Source organism: Cottoperca gobio, chromosome 12 (genome assembly GCF_900634415.1).
Source record: "Cottoperca gobio chromosome 12, fCotGob3.1, whole genome shotgun sequence".
NCBI lineage: Eukaryota > Metazoa > Chordata > Actinopteri > Perciformes > Bovichtidae > Cottoperca > Cottoperca gobio.
Window position 1 is genome coordinate 3510933 of NC_041366.1, and position 20410 is coordinate 3531342.

Consider the following 20410-nt stretch of genomic DNA (forward strand, 5'->3'; position numbering starts at 1 on the left):
ACACACACACACACACACACACACGCACACACACACACACACACACACACACACGCGCGCACGCACGCACAGACACACAGACACACTCACAGACACACACACACACACACACACACATACACTCGGGCCAATTTCTATTTTTCCTGTTCTCACTTACACACATTCTTCGGTCACACACACTTTTAATGCCAGAAGTTTCACAGCCGCTCACATGTGTCACACACCTCTCGCTCTCTTTGTCTGGCCCCCCAGTGTTTTCTGTCTGAGTAACTCGACCCCCCTTCAGTCACAGGTGCACCATGCTAACACAAACACACACACACACACACATACACACACACGCTGAGTCCACTTGTCTTCACGTAGGGGGCTCTAATCAAGCCACAGGAAGCCTGAGCTCCACAGGGAGTGTGTGAGTGTGTGTGTGTGTGAGTGTGTGTGTGTGTGTGTGTGTGTGAGTGTGTGTGTGTGTGTGTGTGTGTGTGTGTGTGTGTGTGTGTGTGTGTGTGTGTGTGTGTGTGTGTGTGCGTGCGTGCGTGTGTGTGTGCGTTCCGTTACAAGTTGAAGAATGTGTTTCGGTCCATGAAACTCACTGAGTGTGTGAAGGCTCTGGATGTTTTCAATTACACACGGGTATTTTTGCAAATGTGTGTGTGTGTGTGTCGTCTGTCTACACTCTGCATTTCTATCATAACTTTATAACATTTATTTTCCCTTCTTCTGTCTGTATTTTAATAATTATTTTAATATTTTGCCGTGATGCTGCAGTTTATAACATTTTATTTTCCCAATTCTATTTTGTCTATTTCTAAATGTTCTTTTCCTCCCTCTGCTTTTTTCTTTCCGTACTCTCTGTATCTGTCTCGCTCTCTCTCTCTCTCTCTCTCTCTCTCTCTCTCTCTCTCTCTCTCTCTCTCTCTCTCTCTCTCTCTCTCTCTCCCTCTCTCTGTACTGCATCATATGGATTCAATTAGGCAGACATGCTCAAAACTGTGTGTGTGTACATCTGGTTCACATTAGTGCAATTGCAGGTTGGTAGAATAAAGGGCTCGGCTCGGAGGTGGTGGGTGGGATTTCCTTCCGCTTTCTCACACACACACACACATACTTGCAGTTTTTCCCTCCATGTGTTTTGAATCAGGAACATAATTAACCTTCAGAGGATTCCGAGGCCGTGGCTCAGATCTCCACTATAAAAATACATCTAAAAAACAGAAACCCCCGAAATATGTTTGATCCGTCTGCGGTGCGTTTGATTCGCTTTCCCACATGTACCCCCGGACGGGCTCGGAGCGGGGCGGCGTGAGTGGTACACGGAGATGAGTGGGTCTACAGGTGGAGAGAGGTGGAGAATGAGACAGGAGGAGAGAGATAGAGTAGATCGATAATGATTTATACTGTAACAGAGAAAGCGCAGCAAATCATCCCTTTTGAGAAGCTTGAACTAAAGAATGTTAACGTGATAAATAATTGATAGATGATCTAAAATGTATTTTATGTTGTGTTATGGACTTCTCTGTTTGTGTCCTCTGTTGTTTTTGCTTGTTGTGGTGTTAGACTGTTTGTGTGAAGGTGAATAAAGGCGAGACGAAAGTGAAAGCAGCATGTTAGCAATGAGAGAGGCAGAGGACAAAGAGGAGGAGGAGGGAGAAAGTGAAACAGAGGGAAAGAATTGGACAGGCACAGGTGCAGCCGACTGTGTGTGTGTGTGTGTGTGTATGTGTGTGTGCGTGCGTGCGTGCGTGTGTGTGTGTGTGTGCGTGTGTGTGTTTGTGTGGGTCTGTCAAGAGGTTTCGTGACTGCTCCTTTGAGTGTTCGCATTCCAGCACATCTGCTTTGGATGAAGCATGGTAAACTGTGTGTGTGTGTGTGTGTGTGTGCGTGTGTGTGTGTGTGTGTGAGAGAGAGTGAGAAAGAGAGACAGTTGACGGGAGGCAGAGAGAGAGAAGGAACAAGTCCTTTATTGAGCAAAATGCAGGTCTGTTTTTAGTTGCGTCTGTGCAAGTGTATTTATGGAGTTGTATAAATGACAACAACGCAGATCATCAACCTGCAACTTTGAGAGTCATTAGGTGCGTTTCCATCCACCGCTTTCTATGGACGTTGTCAACGTGCGCATTAAAAATGTTTTAACGTTGAATATTCGCAAACAAGTTTTAGCTGTGGTGTACAAAGTGCAAATGTGTAATGGCAACATATTCAGCTAATACATGATGTCGTATGTGACTTCAACGTCCACTGAAATATTCTCCTCCTCACTCCACACAGATCCGATGTAACCTTCCTCACATTTGGAAACAAACACAAATGTCATATTTTCATACGGTTTTCTACGTTTTTTCACCGGTAAGACGTTCGACTGGCGCTCTTTTAATGACCTCATCTTGTTGCAGCCTCTTCTTCTGCGTTGGTATAATGGTTTTCCAACTGGAGAATTGGTGCCACCTGCTGCTTATCTCCATGAACCAACTCCTAATAATGGCATAACAGTCGTGGATGAGAACAAGCATTCATTTGCAACACAGTTGAATGGAAACCAAGTAAAGTTTTGTGCGTTTTGAGCTCTAAAATTAATTACGTGTTGATATTCCCGCAAGCATTTGGACTTCCTTTCTTTTCCAAATGTGCTCGCTCTCAGGTCAGTTTGTTAGTACCCCAATTGTACATTTGATCTGGACGTGAAGTAATGCCAGGGTGCATCCATTGAACCAGAAACCATCAGATTATGCATCCCACTGAGTGGAGTGTGTGTTATGAAGATGTACATACATCTTGTGGAAGTTTAGTCAGGTCAAAAGTGCTGAGGAAGCATCGAAGGAAGAGCAGGAGGAGCTTCTCCTCGTTCTCATCCTGCCCTTCTTCTTTCTGTCAGAGGAGCTGAAGGAGAAGCAGAGAAGTTGAGCAGATGCTCTCCACATTTGGAGACAATAACAGAGAGAAGAAGCATCAAACACTAAACGAAAACAAAAAGCCTCCTTCTTCTTCTTTTCTCCCTTTCTTTACTCTCCGTCCACTTTTCTCTCTTTTGTTTCCGTTTACTGTCTTTTCATCCGCATCCAACTTTTAGCATTTCACTTTGTTCCGTTTAGTGTTTTTCCATTCTCCTTCCATGCTCTCTCTAACATCAGCCTTCAGGCCCAGCAGCTTTCCCATCGCTGTCAACAAGTTATAACTGAAACACTGCAGAGGAAATGAAGTTTGTTTGTTTCTTTTGTTTCTTCTTTCTTTAATGTTGCATTGATATTATTCCTCCACGCTCGTGATACAGCAGTTTGGGATTTTTTGTTTTCTCACTTGTTCATTTATTTAAATAGTTTATTGTTCTTCTATTGTTTGTTGCATTTTCCTGCCTTTTGAATGTGGTGTAAGTTTCTGCTTTTTGGGTTTTGTGACAATATTTTTCGTTGCTTTCCTATGACACTCATTTTCTTTTGAAGATAAATAGAGTGCACCTTTACAGGTGTCGGATCAAAATGGAAACTTAATTGTATTGGGAGCAGTACAGTTTGCGTTCTTCAGATGCTGTTTCTGTTGTGTTTGTACCTGTGGGTCAGGTCAGTGAGTTGCACAGCTGGTTGCTCTGAATACATTTTCTATGTCTATGTGTTTTGTTAGCTCCATGAGGAATCTGTTTTCAGTGGAATGTGCCTTTATATTCTTGTCTTGTTGCCGCGGGGCGACGTCGAGCGAAGCTTTGATGCAATCTGTGATGTTTCTCCCAATCCGTTAAACGTCAGTACACAGCGGGAGGTTACACAACCACTTCTACTGGATTCTTTCAGGGACAGGAACAGACTCCACTGGTTTCTATTAGCAGTATGTGTCACTGCTCTGCTACAGATCATAGTTTTACATAACTTGTCCAGCTGCTTCATATAATAATACAGAGATGGTTCCTTTGAGTTCCGTTGGGTTTCTACCATTACACAGAGAACTAGATTAATTGGTGTCAATGCCGCTCCTATCACACAACCACTTCAACTGATTTCCATTGTGTTCTATCGTGGTACAGACCTTAACTCTGCACATTCCCCAGGTTTGACTGTTTTTCCCCTCCATTATTATTGTCCAATAATCTCTATAAGCAGATATGAACGCAGAAATGTTATGCAACGGGACAAGATTTTGGTATCGGATTTATGAGTAGTACTGACCAATCACGTTTGAGCTAGCTTTGGTTGCACACAGATGAAGGCAATGGCCCAGCAGCTATCGTCTGACATTGACATGACTTTTTATGAATCTCTTTAAACAGATGTCTGCATATCTGTATATATACATTTTGGCCTTGGACGTTGTCTCTCGACTCCGACTCCATTCTCACGTCTCAAGTTGCTCATCGGACTGTAAACACATGACCAGCGCATGGAAGAGGACGTCCGTGAGCTACACCGAAATCCCAGAAATATTGTCATGAAGGTTATTGATCGCACATCTCTGGTTTCTTTTGTGTTTCTCTTCATTTTCGCTCTGGTTTGTGGTTTGCCAGTTGTCAGTGAGATGACAACACTGTCAGGGGTGTTTCTGATGGGCTCGAGGTCCGTCTGCTAACTGTGGGAATACTGATACTGCTGTGTGTGTGTGTGTGTGTGTGTGTGTGTGTGTGTGTGTGTATGTGTGTTTGTGTATGCGTGTGTGTGTGTATGTGTATGTGTGTGTGTTTGGATATGTGTGTGTGTGTGTATGTGTGTGTGTGTGTGTGTGTGTGTGTGTGTGTGTGTGTGTGTGTTATGGACTTCAGGAAGTGAGGTTGTTATTGTGTCTCTCTACATTCCTCGGACTTGAACACACTCTGCACCTGTTCCTGTCTGTCTGTAACACTCAGAACCACACACACATACACTTACATAAATACTTGCACTCACGGACACACACACACCTACACACAAATCACAGCCTTTAGTCAACATTCTAACAACACATTCAATGGGAAAATATGCATGCTTGACATGAGATATAAATCTAAATATTTTCAACAGGAACAACACAAGTGTGAGTGAGTGTGTGTGTGTGTGTGTGTGTGTGTGTGTGTGTGTGTGTGTGTGTGTGTGTGTGTGTGTGTGTGTGTGTGTGTGTGTGTGTGTGCGTGTGTGTGAATTTTTCTTGTGCGGGGCTTTGGGTCAATAAATGTGTTTTTATCATCAGAGCACTAACTTAGTTCTCAGAGGGGAAGAGGAGGAGGAGGAAATTTGAGGGGACTTTCTTTAGTTTAGCTCTAATGACATCTACAGACACAGTGTGCGTGCGTGTGCATGTGTGTGTGTGTGTGTGTGTGTGTGTGTGTGCAAGTGCAAGTGCAAATACTTAAGGATTTGTATCCTTAAAACTCATGCAAGGTGCATTGTGGGAAGTTGCCGGCATCTCTCAGCTGATTAGTTCCTCTTAGCACCTTGTGTGTGTGGGTGGGGGGGGGATAAACACATTGGCTATGCTCTGGAACACAAATATAGTAACTGAACCGTTACTTGGTGTGCAACAAAGCACTGTGAACACATGGAGGGATTTAACTTCATTTTGGTGAATCATTTCAAAGGCTGTATTGTTGTATATTTTAGATTTATTTATCTCTACAATTCTTGGCAGCTCTTAGTTGTGTTCATTGAACATTAAGCCTGTTTCCATGTGTTAGTCCATCGCTATCATTACATGGTAATCCAGTTAAAGCACAGACTCATTTGAAAAGTTGGCATTCCATTACTATTCAATGAGATCCTAACATGCAGAAATGTATGGAAACCAAATCAAAATATAGAAACATGTTGAGACACATCGGCGACCCTATAGCACGGCTAACGCAGCCGCAGACTCAGCCTCTCTCCGCTGCATTTCATCAGCCGTGTACTGCGGCTCGGATAAATGCAGCTGGACAGCCGAGTCAGCCAACACTGTAAAATGTGTCCTGGTCCAAAACATCCTCTGCACTCATATTTTGGGATGCCATTTCGCTGTTGAAAACATAGCTAGTTAGCAACACAAATAAAGAGAACAAAGAAGTTTTGTTATTTTGTTTTATTTATACAATGGAACTTTCTTAGTTTGTTGTTCTTCCTTGCCTCCAACTTTATCACTGTCATGTCAAATGACTTTGGCTTTCTCGATCAGTACAGCATGCACTGAGGAATGTATTGCTTCAATCGACTACATCAACACTGTTTACATTAAAGGAGGCACAAATGTCCCTTTAAGGTTAGGGAACGATCGTGGTCAGGGATAAACAAAAAGGGCAACATTATTTAAAGGTCTGTGACAAACTGCAGTCTCACTACACGGCCACCCAGCACCCGATCTGCACCCTTCTTCCTGCATTGGCACTGAACGTTGACATAAATCATGAGGTATCGAATCATCCAATATCCTGGGCTGCTCATAGTCTGGTATAAAGTGAAGCAAAACCATTAGTAAAATCCTAGAGTGGCTAACTGTCAGTCCAAACACATCAATAACGCAATCAATAAAAAAAGTTACATTTATTTACTTACAAGGCAGGTAGTTGCTGCATGCTCTGCCCACAACCTGTGTGGTACAACAGCTCACAATGCATCCTCACTAATCACATCCTGAACTCACGTGGCTGGGATGTTGGGTGTAATCAGAAATACAATATTTGACCTTTTCGCAAACAGGACAGTAACACAAAGGAAATCAAATGTTCTTTCTCAGAAATGAAAGTGTGAAGCTTCAGCAGAGTAACAAGCGTTTAGTGTTCTGAAAACACATCAAGAGGTTTTTGTTTGAAAGAAAGAATTTAAGGCTGTTTTCTGTTTTTAATAATTCCTCTCAGGGAGTGTGGGAAGAGAGAAGATGTTTTTTTATAATGCCCCCAAGTGTTGTTTTGCACATTTGTGTTCCATCCATATGCAAATACTCTAAAGTTAACAAAGCAACTCATGTCTTTTTGGGGGTTTGAGGAAGATTAGGTGTAGCTGTGGAGCAGGTCTTTCATTTTGATGTGAATCAGTGGGGGAGACCGAGAGAGAGAAGAGCGCTTTCAACAGCTGTTCCAGGGTTTGCGTCATGCGGTGCAAGCTAGCGTCATGGCTGAGTGTTCGCACGCTATGCATACACGCACACACAGAGGCACGCTGTGGGGACCCCCAGTCGAAGGCATGACCAAACACAGGCATTGTGTTCTCATGCAGCCGCTGTGTTGCTGAGGAAGAACGTCACCTGTTTTGAGTGAGGACAGGCTGCTGGTTCTGCTTGCTTCTCACGTTTTACTGCATGTTTGCTGCATGACTGCCGCGCTGCTGCTGCCCCTCTGAGAGGAGTCACTGCTTTGTTCCTCTTTTAGTCCAAACTAGTCTGAATGAGAAGGAGGGCCGACAGAACATGTGTTGTGGCTTTAGTATATGTTAGGACATATGTTATTATTAGTACTCAAGTGCTGGGCACTGAAGGTGCAATCGATGCGGTTACGATGACCACCACTGTCGTGTTCATGTTGTGGATTATATTGTTGAGTATGGTTTAAAAAAAGAAAAGAAGCTCATGTTTTAGTGTAGATATTATTTTCATTTTAATAAGCAAACACACACACACACACACACACACACACACATACACACACACACACACACACACACACACACACACACACACACACACACACACACACATAAGCTTTATATACACTATATAATCATCTTATTTCTAGAAAAAAAATATTTTCAACGTATGCATTAAAAGAATTTGGGATTAAATTCAACTTTATTTAATCTAACATATTTATAATATAAATATTTATATATTTTTGTTTTAAGAATACATCATATAAAAATATTATTTTAGTTATTTATACACTTTTTATTTTTTAATTCTGTTTTACAAAAACAAGACCCTATAAAAAATTGCAGGTTTGTCTGTGTATAAATGAAAAACTGATTTCTGTGAAAGTTACTACTAAGTTCCCAGAGCAGCTGCCATGTTTCTTCTGGTTTGAAAATCAAAAGCAACGACCAACGTCTGAGTTCAGGAGAAAAGTGTCAGTTATCTGTTACAGCCTACTGGAAATGCCTTCTGTGTGAAGCTGAGTCCTGCTGAGCCTCATGTTGAGTTTGACTGTGAGCTTGTGATGAAAACAAGTTGTATTTTGATCAGAGTGCAGATTTCTGAATGACATTGTGCGTTTCTGTGTTTGTGTTGCAGGTGTACGCTCCATCTGCCAGTACAGCAGACTACAACAGGGACTCACCGGGTTATCCCTCCTCCAAACCTCCCAGCGCTGGCTTCCCAAGCTCATTCTTCATGCCAGGTACTCATGCACACACACTCTCACACACACACACACACACATAAACACACAGATATGTCCCTCATCAAAACTCCCTGCAGTGGAATCCTGTGCTCATTGTGGATACTGGATACTGGACAGACGATGTGAAAGACTTTGTTATACCACAATGCTCAAATATATTTGATCAAACAAGCAGTAAAGAGTTGTGGCTTCAAACTTTAAAGCTTATCGATTAGTGGACAGAATTACTTATTTTTTTTATTTTATTTTAGAAATTAACATTTTGATAACCGATTAATCGCTACGTAAAGTAATTTTTCATAAAAAAATGGAGATTTCTTGGGGTTTTTCTCTTTATATCATATTAAAGTGGATGTCTTTGGGTTTTTAACTGACAAAACTAAACATTTGAAGACATCACCTTGGACTTTGAGGAACTGGGATGATATCTCTCACTTTTATTTTTTGACATTTCATAAATCAAGCGATTAATCGTTTAATCTAGAAAATAATCTTCATATTAATCAATAAAGAAAATAATTGTTAGTTGCAGCCCCAATGTGACCGCAGAGCACATTCACATTGTGATGTGGTCAGGGTCAGGGGTGGCAGCTCTTCAGGTTTATGGTAACGTTTTTCATCTTTAGATCTTACTTTGCATGCTTGTGCCTTTGCTGTGAAAGCATCGAAAGCGAAGAGTTATCCTGACGTATGGACACATAGTTGAGATGTTGCCTCCCCTTGTAGCTTCTGCGTTGACGTACTCGGACACGTTTGAGTGTTTTAGTTCACTTTCACTAAGTCAACTTAACACAGGTCTAAAGAGAAACCTCAAAGCTCTGTTTGTTTGCTGTCAGTTTGGTTTGGTCTCTTTCACCTGTCAGAGTTAACTGAGCCAGAAGGATTGTTCCTATGGTTACCTGTAGTTAAATATACCATCAAGAGCAGCTTTTGACCAGAGCTTTATTTGAGGTGTCCCTGTTCAGCCTGAACAATGACGTTCCCATACCACAAAAGTGTATCGCCAATTATAATTGAGTAATTGGGAGTATTTTCTCCCGGATTACATTTGTTTTTGATATCACTAATTTGTTTCTGTTCAAAATGTGCGTACAGAGGAGGTCGGGGTTGATGGGTGGGTCAAACAAACACTGGAGTTTTAATCGAGGAAACAAAAAGTCTTTAAGTTGAGTTAATTTACGTAACGTACTTAAATTACGTATGTAACTTAAGTTACGTAACAAACATTGTATTATTTAATTATTTTATATTAAATTCCATTTTATATTATATTAACGCAACTCGAGTAGTGTTGTTGCCTTTAACTAACCAAGTATTTTTGTTGGGTTAACCACACGGTGTGAAAACTGCAACCGTAATTGCGAAGAAAATACATTTCATTCGAAATATAATTGAAATTGCCGTTTTGTTGTAAAGGACCGTCATTTTTACAGACAGCTGCCACTCAAACCAGTGATTTCTGTGGACATACAGCAGTAAAATGTTTTTTTACGTTTTCATGACATTTGACTGCAGGAGATTGTTTACAGTCTGTTGACTACAAACAGTTAATGCTCAGACTGATTTAAGAACTCATATTTTCCCCCAGACTGTCTCTTTTTCCCTGGGTGTCTTTTATGTCACACATTCCCAAATCTTTTCTTACGGGCATCAATAAAGGTAACAATTGTCCCAGTCCGCTTTGTCCAGCACAGATCTATTATTCTCTAAAATTAGGAAGAAAACCAGGTGTCCTATTTTCCTGGATGTTTTCTGAAATTAGGTTACTGAATAAAATGGGTCAGATTACTAAACTGTATGTAGACGCACTGAGTGAGTCACAGGAAGGTTTGACGGCTCAGTACGTTTTTACCTTTACAGCGACTGATGTCAAACCAGCATACAGCTCATCACAGGTACCTCTCTCCCCCTGTGTGTTTCTCAGATGGTCACCACAGTGGCGATCCCTGGAGCAGCAGCAGTAGCAGTATGACCCAGCAGGGTTACCATGGCAGCATGCTGGGGGGCGGGAACTCGGCCCATGGCCCCACCCAGAGCTCCTCCTACTGTGGGATTCACCCTCACGACAGATTGGTGAGCAGAGCTGTCAATCACAGTGGGTTTGTACAGGTTGTGACACAGGAAGTCACTCCAGGGTTAGAGATTACATTTAATTTACATATATACACTATTAGGGCAAATTCCATGACTTCTCATGATATTCTATACTTGATCTGAAGCACTTTCATATCGTTAAATATTCCTTTGTTGTTCTTTTATCTTTTATGATTTAAACCACTCAGTGAAAAGAGTGTAAAGTACATTATGCTGTGTTCAAGGAAAGCTAGGAAATTACATTAGCTATCAAGAGTAAAATGAATGCCCAAAAAGATGAAAAATAAATAAATACCACAGCTTACCATAGCCAGTGTGAGACATAAGTAAACTATGTATTTTTAGGAGACATATGAGCCTACTTTGCATATTTTTGTCATCATTTATGTATTATGTAAATGTAATTATTTTGTGTTTGAGCACTGTTGTAAAAACTGAATATTTCCTCCTAGAATCCATAATATGTTGGTGTTATCTGTATATAAAGAATTATATATAGTGTATGTGATATGCTAAACATTTAGAGGATATAATCTTTAGAGTCTTGACCATCAAAATAGTGATTTAACCAAATGGAAGAAAAACTCAGAGTCCACTTACTGGCGTCTTCCAAAGTTATCAACTGCATCTCACAAGACCATAAGAGGACCAGCAAAAGCTAATAAGTTGAATTTACAAATTGTGCACAAATATGAAGCTGCAAACTGCAGCATCTGTCAAAAGTCATTCCAAAGACGAGGCTAGCAATTAGCAGTAGTTTGTCCTGTCCTTGTTAAAGCTTCATTTATTTCTGTCCATGTCTCTGCAGAGCTACCCGTCACACTCATCTGCAGATATCAACTCTAGCCTTCCTCCTATGTCCAGCTTCCACCGAGGGGGAGGGAGCGGGGGCGGGGGCAATCACTACAGCACCGCCTCTTGCACCGCTTCCACCAACGGCACAGAAAGCATCATGGGTAAGATCCCTGTTTGTATTCATGTCTTGAAAAAATGCATATCAACAAAAGTCTATGTGTAGCCCCATCAGTCATCCCACTACAACCTCAGACTCTGTGTTTGTGCATGACATTGTGGACCAACATTCATGGTTCCCAGAGGATGAATCTTACTGACTCTGGTTGCTCCAAACCAGTTGATGGAAACACGCCTAATCTACATTTCTATTTTGCAACATTTTATTGAATAATTGAATAGGAAACATGACTATAGATTGCTGTAGAAATTAGTAGTAAAAACAGAAAGGAGTTTGCTTTTTAGCACTCGTCTCCAAGTCAATGGGCTTTTTGAATGGGATTTTAGTTTGAAGCCAAATATATGACTTTTGAAGAAATAAGGTCAGTGGTTAAAACAAGCGCAAGAGATTTTAACATTCTGTTCTTCTACATAAAATATGCACCCCAGTCCTGAATTTTGAAGCTTTTACATGTCTCAAAAAAGGCGTTTGCTAACAAGTAGCTAAATGAGACTATTAACCGTCATCACAACCTAAGTCCGCTTTTAGGTTAGTAGAGAGTTATGCAACCGTGGTTTAGTCAGTTTAGAGCCTAATGTTAACTTTGTAACATTATCTTGCTTGTTGCAAAACCTGAAAGTATCACAAAATTTTTTTCGCCACAGAGTTTATTTTCTGCAATAATACAAAATCCAATGGATAAAATTCAATTGACCTTTTGTCGAGGGAACCAGCGCAATGCTAACTTTCGGGGTTGGCAAACCAAAACACGTCATCGTTGCAGCTCTCTGTTGGAAGCACGTTAGAATGCTGACATTAGTGTTTAGCTCAAAGCTAGAAGGACAGACTCAAAAAGCTGATAGCATGTCTGCGGACTCTCGTTAATCAATCAACAGTAAGTGATCACTGGTGTGAGGCCACGTGTTCGTGTCGAGGCCTATTTTACTTATGTGAAAGCCTAGCTACAAATGATTTAACAAAGTCCTAAATAAGCTCTGCTGTGTGTAAGCTTTCATTCTTTTCAACTGTAGCAACTTCTACGCGTTGCCTGTGAGTGGACAAGATGATTAAACTGTAAAAGTAACCGATCATGTTGCTGTTGTTCTCTTGGAGGCAACAGTTTTATTCTGTGTTTGCGTTTTGACTTTGGAAAGTCATACAGATGAACTACTTGCAGTAACTACTTGAAAGACAACATTAGCGGTCCTTTCTAGTCATAAGACCACACTTTTATTTACCGCCACACAACCAGCTCTAACAGTCCTGCTGTGATTAGACTCAGATGATTGAAACCACTTAAAAAGTAAACTTTAGTGTCAGGGGAGAAGGCAGGCTGTCACAAACTGAAAAACAGTTGTACTAGTCGTTTTGGCTCGACCTTCACATCACTGACACACACACACACACACACACACACACACACACACACACACACACACACACACACACACACACACAGCATGCCATATGGATTCCTTGCTTTGAGTCCCATAGAACAAATAGAACAGCAATAAGAAACAGATTGAAAGTTTGTTTTCATGGGAAGACATCTCCAACATTCCACAAAGTATGAACACAAGCACGAGCCAGAGCAGAAGAGTGTAAACACAACATGAAGCTAATAAAAGGCATGACTCTGTTGTTTAAATGTAAACTTATGATACATGAATGCACAGTGCTTACAGGCGTTTCTCTGCATCGGTCTGATTTGTACGAGTAAACAAGTAGGTGAGTTCTCGTTCCAGAGAGCAGCAGCTGTGGTCACTATGGATTCATGTCACTAACAATTGAATTTAAAAACAAGCAGTGAAAATATAATCTTCTATCAACAAAACAACAGACTCGCACAGTCAGCACTCAATGAGGTGTGGCGCGTGGCACAGCCTTAACGTGCACACAGTGTGGGCCGTTTATATACTGTAGTAAAAACTGAAGCGAAAAAACTGGAACATACTGGAGTGGATTAATAGCACAGGAGTGATAGGCAAAGCTTCAGGGTAGAGCTGCAACGCTTAGTTGATCATTAGACGATTGTCAAATGTAAGGATTTGCTGCTTTACCTTGTTTGATTCTGCATAAACATTTTATTTTTAAATGATAGAAACTACAATTTCTAGATTGTTCTCGTTGGTGATGGACGCAGACAGAGAAGAAACACTTTCATCTTCTCTCCTCCTTTGCAGCTATAAGCTCTTATTTATGAAAAAGATTTTCTTCTGCATATGTTCTAAATTATGCGTCAAGTCAGGATACAAGCTTGCCCGTGTGTGTGTGTGTGTGTGTGTGTGTGTGTGTGTGTGTGTGTGTGTGTGTGTGTGTGTGTGTGTGTGTGTGTGTATCAGTAATCCCTTGAATGGTTTACTAGGCCAGTGGTATAGCGTGAGTGAGACATGAGGCTTTAACCCCAAAACATATGCTGCTTCCTGTCTCTCTCTCTCTCTCTCTCTCTCTCTCTCTAACAGCAGTCCAGTCCTGCCAATTTCTGTAATGGATTCATTTGCCATGAAAGGATGTGTTTTAGCTGTACTGTAATGTGTGTGAGTGGCATGCGCATGTCTAACTTGTGTGTGCGAGCGTAAACTTTCCATCTGGGAGCTGATATCAGGAGAGATGATTCTCTCTGCCTCAATATGTGTGTGTGTGTGTGTGTGTGTGTGTGTGTGTGTGTGTGTGGGCGCTCATCTGGTCCTGTGAGGTCACTTCCTTCCTCTCTGGCCTCAGTGCTCTTCAAGTGTGTGAAACAGATTTAGTTGTACCACAAGTCCACCACAAACACATGCTGTCAGTCAGTTAAAATGGGATCAAATGTAGATGTTGAATGTCGTTTCCGATTGAATTCTGTCTCTGATTCTCAATATTTGAGATGGGTCATCACACCATCACATTTTCTGCGTCCCACCATCACAGTGTATACAACTCTGATCTGTCAAAGTATAACTATAAGAGATTCAGACAGGAGTCCGGAGTACAAATAGGTCTTAGGTTAATTTACTGTCCATTGGACAACATTCACATGCATAGAAAATGACTTTGAGAGCTTAGACTTCCTCTACTTCCTGTTTCATTCCCTGCAGTGTAAGGCACAACTGCTACTCATTTGATACCACAGTTTACCGCAGGTCCAGTGCGAGTTCTGTTCAGCGACAAGAACAACACGTACATGTTTATTACATTTATTTTGAACAGATAAGCAAATGTCAGAGACAGAGACAATCATCATGCCGAGGACTGTGGTAGCATTTTTCCCACTGGCAACTTTGGTAACTATTTTCAATATGAAAATAAGGAAATAAAAGTCAGTATTGTATGAACACTTTCTCAAAAGGCAACAGGTCACAACAGGCTACAAAACTGAAAAGCGTTACTGATGCTAAAACTTTCAATTACTTCTACCTTGGGTATATTTAAACATTCACAGCACCCCTATGATCGGCACATGTAGGTGATGCATTTGGATGTGCATTAGCACGTTTGATATCCATTCGCATCCCCAACAACTGTTGAACAACGCCGACACACCCTCCTTGTCTGAAACTCAACCCTCTCTATGTTGCTGTTGTTTTCCAACTCCGGCGCTTCACTTGCGCTCGCCATAGTGTGACTGACTCGCACGCTTGTTCTGCTAACCTTAGCATATGTTGCTTACAGCGAACGGCTAAAAGTTTCGGAACTCACGCTTGTCCCGTGTTACGTTGTGCGTTTTGGGTCAGCTGCCATCTCGTACCTTGATGGTTTGGTACGAGTACACAAACCAGTGTAACTAATGACTATGTGTTGACAATTTTAGTGTGGAACGCATAGACAGAATAATTAAAATATGTATTTAATAACATCCTTATTTATAAGAGTCTGTCTCTCTTTTTCCCGTGCATGTGTGTGTGTCACAGCTAACCGAGCGCCGAGCGCAGCAGTCAGCAGCGCTCAGACAGGAGACACCTTAGGGAAAGCACTCGCATCTGTAAGTGCAGCACACACAAACACACACATAAACATACGCACACCTACACATGTGAGATACCTGCTCAGTATTTTGTAAATGCAAAATGATTTCAGAATGATTCTTTATATATGTTTTCTGTTCTATTTCATCTTTTTAATAATCTTTGTGACTTTTGGAGTCTATCAATAGATGTGGTTCCACGTGCTTCTCTGACTTTTATGTTTTTATTTTTTCAGATCTACTCTCCAGACCACACGAACAACAGCTTCTCGTCCAATCACTCCACCCCAGTCGGCTCCCCTCCCTCCCTCACAGGTAGCACATGACACTCACCCTTCAATCACAACACACAAGCTACGTTGTTGCAGAACCAACAACCACAGATAGAGAAGCAGAGCTGACTCGGACTGGAGAAGCAATTTCACAAATCACAAACATGAGGATTTTAAACTTCACTTAAACCTGTTTCAAATGACCTGCGACTTGACTTGAACTCATTTTAAATCATTTAAGACTTGACCTGACCTGAATTCTAAATATTATACAGCTCGGGGATGTAGAAGAGTAGTAAAAAATTAAACAAACCAAAAACAACACATTTAACTAAAGCTATACATATATATATATTTGTATTTAATCCTTTAACAGTATTTCCTCTTTTTAAGTGCAATCTCTTGGCGTAAAGCAAGACCATAAAAAGACATTAATAATTGCTGTGTGTCTTCACCATACCCCTCCTTCTCCTCCTCTTATTTCCACCAATTACTCCTCCTTGCAGCTGATGTTGTAAACTCTCCCTGCTCCTTAAAGTGAAAAATGACTTTTCCTAATAATAGTTGTGTCGAATTTGTCTCTAATTGTCGCTGCTACACACACCGTTTGATATTTCTGTGCCGCGCCTTGTGACTGATAGCTTTAATTACGAGCACCACTTCGACAAATCGTTCACAAACCTACTGGCTCTGCAAACACAAACCCCCTCCCCTCTTCCTCCTCCTCGTCATTATAGCTGCCTCGGATATTGCCCGCGAAACCATAATTGGTGTTTATCATTGTGTCAGAGTTACTCCACTTTTTACAAATTAGAAATGAAGCCTATTAGAGCAAACTACATGCAAATTGATATCCAAGGCTAATTCTACGAGGGTGTTTTACAGGGTTGGACTTGGAATAATTTACCCTGCCGTTTAATACATATATTTGTATTTGCACATGAATGTACCCAGGTGATTATTCATTAATTAGCATATGGAAATGAGCATGTAATATGAATAGAGGAGAGGGGAGAGAAAAGACTGTGAGACAAAATGGGAAGACAATTAAAAAAAGGGAGAAACACAAGCTAATGAGATGAGATCAGAATTACAAAGGAGAGATCAGTGGTGGGGGCACAGAGGATTTAAGAGGAGAAAAGATGAAGGGAACAAGAAGGTAAGAAAGGGGAATACAGAAGGAGAGGAGATGGAGGAAACTAAATTAAGAGAAGAGTAGGAAAAGGAGGTGAAAATGGGACTCAAGGAATGGATATGTTGATATGCTAAGAAAGGAGGGGAGGGTACAAGTAAAGACAACGAGAGACAAGAGGAGAAAAACAAGGAACTGGGATATGAAGAAAGAAGAAGAAAACAAGAGGAAAGAGAAGATTAGGATTTTGATTGTTAACTGAAAGTAAGCAAACTCAGAGAGGGTTAATCCCTCTTCAGTTACTCTTTATTGAAAGCAATGATGTACAAGGGAAGAGTAAACAGCCCAGTACAGAGAACACAAAGTTTGGAGGGTTAATACGACCAACTAGTGCTATCATGTTCACGACTGGCTAGCATGTTAGCATGTTAGCTCGACAGCTACAGTAGTTTATCAACCGCCATAGCTGGCTTCTAGAAACAAATATTTCACAAAGATGTGCAGATGAATTACACTGTGTCACTTTCTGGATATGTAGTTTATATCCATGTAGATAGTTTGGGTTTTATTTGTCCAGGATAAAGATTATACTTATATTTATGAGATGCATGTTTCCACACCAATACAATGCAGGTTAATGGATTTTCCTTTGTGGTGCTCACAGCACTGACAAATGACTTTTATAGAATAGTGTTGGTAGGTAGGGCTACTATTTTTTTGACGGAGAGTCGTTCCAATAAACATTGTACAGTGTGTTCTGAGGATTTACCCTGAGTAATGGGGAAATCGTTTTTTGGAAATATGTATTGCTTTGCCGTTTTTTAAGTATCATTTTTAACACAATCTAAATTCCATTCACCAGAGTATTGGGCGGGTAAATGGAAGAGATGGATACCTTCAAAACCTGGGCACATAAAGCTAAAACTATCTGCCTGGTCAGATACAACGGGGATGGGTGGTGAAACGTGTTTGTAGTGATATGGGTGAACTCAGTGCTTTAAAGCTTGTCTCTCTTCATAAACCCAAACACTGTTGAAAAGGCCTGCCCGTCATATTAATGTTAATTCACACGAGTCGCTGTGTCGCCTCTGTCTACCAGCTAATGAGACCTGTCGATTTCAGATTCGACCCTTCAGAGCGACGGCAAACACAAAAGCAGAAAAGAACAGAGACACAAAGCTTGTTTATTCTGCAGAGGGCCCATGCTAATCAACCACTTGTACCCTTTCAAAAACAAAAGCCTGATATTAGCATTTTAGCTAGGAGATATGAATTGGTTTGTTTTTGTCCTTTTTTCCTCATCTGTCAGTTTATTATGTCCGAGCACAGCGAGGGGATTCAATGAAACACTCCTCGTGTGTAAAGATGTTTTGTCTGCCGTTTGGTGCTACATTGAATAGTTTCTTTTTGCCACATATAAAAGGAGAGGAAGGTAAACCACACACAGACGTCCATCCAGCCCCCACGCACCCTATCACAGAACATACATTTGCACTTAAACTAAACAAAAAACCCAAAAGAAGCATTAAGTCTCCAATAATTTTTTCAACTCCCGGATCCCTTACTCATATCTCCATGTTCTCTGAATCCTGTGCATGCATTCTTGCTTATAATCTTGCATTTTCTTGTTCCGCGTCTCCTCTCCTCTCCTGATCACGTCTCCTTGTCTCCTCTCTCCTAGCTCCCAGTTCAGCTGTCTGGTCGAGGAACGGTGGACAGGGACCGTCATCGCCAAACTACGAGGCTCCATTGCACTCTCTGGTATGCACACAGACATTATTGTGTACATGTCTAATAATAGGGATGTCCCCGACTAAGAATTTACATAATCAAATCCGATCGGTCAAGTCAAATCCAGTTTCTTTGGGTTTTTTTGCTAATGGATTGACACTGTTTGTGTGTAGGTAGATACATAGACTGACAGACCCAAACCAACAATGTGTTGTAGTCCGGCCCTAAACACTTTACTGATTTCCCTACACATGGCTGTGGCACTCAGCCCCAAACCCATTGGCTCCTAATGACGACAACAGCTCACAAACATATACTTTCATTCTTTCTCAAAAAGGTGACATTTGTGCATTTGATGGGGACTATTTTCTGTAGCACATGAATACACATTTGATGTTCTAGTTAGTATTTGGGGCAGCAGAACAGTGTTATGTGGGATTGAGTCAAAAAAAAAAAAGTCAAGTGTTCATGGCAATGAACATGTCACCCCGGGCAACAGTGTGGCTCATTGATGTGTGTTTTGGTCATTGTTAGTTTTGTTCTTTTCATGGGATTTATTGACAGTAAGAAAAATATCTTATACATACAAGCTAATCAACTGTAACTCACTACTGAGTCTTTGACACTTGTCCTTTGTATCTTCACTGAGTTTGGATATTTAATGCAGGTAAAGTATAATGTGTGTGAAGCCTCTAATAAATCACAGAGATCAGACGATTTAGTTTACAGACGAAGATAAGAAAGAAAAACGTCGGCGGACTTCTCATCCCCTTCTGTGCCCCTTCACTCTGCAGCAAAGTCGTATCGAGGACCGCCTAGAGCGTTTGGACGATGCCATCCACGTACTGCGGAGCCACGCGGTGGGACCGTCGACGGGTATGCCCAGCGGGCACGGTGAAATGCACAACCTCATTGGGGCCGCACACACGCACAACGGCGCTATGGGCGCTCTGAACAGCGGGTACGGTTCGGGACTGCTGTCGGCCAACAGACACTCCCTCATGGTAGGTCCTGAGAGCATGTTTCTATACTGTAGTAGTGAGTGTAATGATGATGACAGAAGTCCCACTTAAAATGCTCCTCACTGTTAATATGAGTATGAGACCATGCACAAAAGCTTTTGACTTGAACGAATCTCAATTATTCTTTAAGATATTGTAGTGCTAAAGTCTCTTCCTATTGAACTGTTTGTCAACAATATATTTAACTCAATATGCTGCAAAGGCCAATATTCAGTCTTAATATCTTTTTAAAAGTGAGTCAGGCTGGTAACAATATATGAAAAAGACAGGATGCACAGTGAGTAAATGAAAGGAATCTTTTATTTCAAGAACTAGTGAGAAGAATAAGAGAAATCCACTCAATAAGGTCAAAAAAATGGCACTTAATCAAGATGATTTGTGCTGACCTTGACACTTCCTATTAAACGAATTGAGTTGCTGTTTAGATTGTTGTTACTGACACTGAAACAATCCTGTACTCCAAAATATTCTGAGACATGACTCGCGCAAGTTTGACCATGCGGACATTTGTGTTTGTTTGCGTTACTCGTGCCAGATGTGTCAGAGAGGAGACGGGGCTTACCTCCAAGTAGAACAATGTAACAACAATGTTTCCATTTCTTTCTGTCATCAACCATGGCACAACATGAACTATTGAATCAAAATTGCTAGTAAGCCAGACAAGTATAGTTGTTGTGTTAACTTTGGCTAATGCTAGTGCTAATTTGGTTGTATAGTTATGTCCAGCCAATAGTTGGAATCAAGTAACACACGCATATTTTCAGAACATACTAGGTAGTCTAACTTCCTCGCTTATTTTTCTCCAAGCAATCTCCTTTTGCGTCCGGTCTCTGTACCAAAATGAGGCACTATCATCGACCCTGGTTGCCCACAGACGGCTACATTATGTTTTTTGTCCATTTCTGATTGAACAACATCAGGACGGCATAGCGCTAGGAGAAGGCTTTTTCCCGACACATCGGTACGCAAATTTCTCGTGCGAGTTGAAAAGTTGACTTTGTATGTAATTACGG

At 41.1% G+C, this 20410-nt stretch overlaps 1 protein-coding gene across 3 annotated transcripts in view; it reads left to right on the forward strand.

The window, feature by feature from the left end:
- The window catches only part of tcf4 (transcription factor 4), a 121231-nt gene that overhangs the window by 76700 nt on the left and 24121 nt on the right, over positions 1 to 20410 (forward strand). For all 3 annotated transcript variants that reach the window (XM_029445534.1, XM_029445533.1, XM_029445535.1), the window contains 7 exons: positions 8146 to 8251; positions 10179 to 10327; positions 11157 to 11304; positions 15188 to 15258; positions 15477 to 15555; positions 18326 to 18405; positions 19170 to 19379. In XM_029445534.1, the coding sequence (XP_029301394.1) occupies positions 8146 to 8251; positions 10179 to 10327; positions 11157 to 11304; positions 15188 to 15258; positions 15477 to 15555; positions 18326 to 18405; positions 19170 to 19379 (843 nt within the window). The remainder of the gene's footprint in view (positions 1 to 8145; positions 8252 to 10178; positions 10328 to 11156; positions 11305 to 15187; positions 15259 to 15476; positions 15556 to 18325; positions 18406 to 19169; positions 19380 to 20410) is intronic.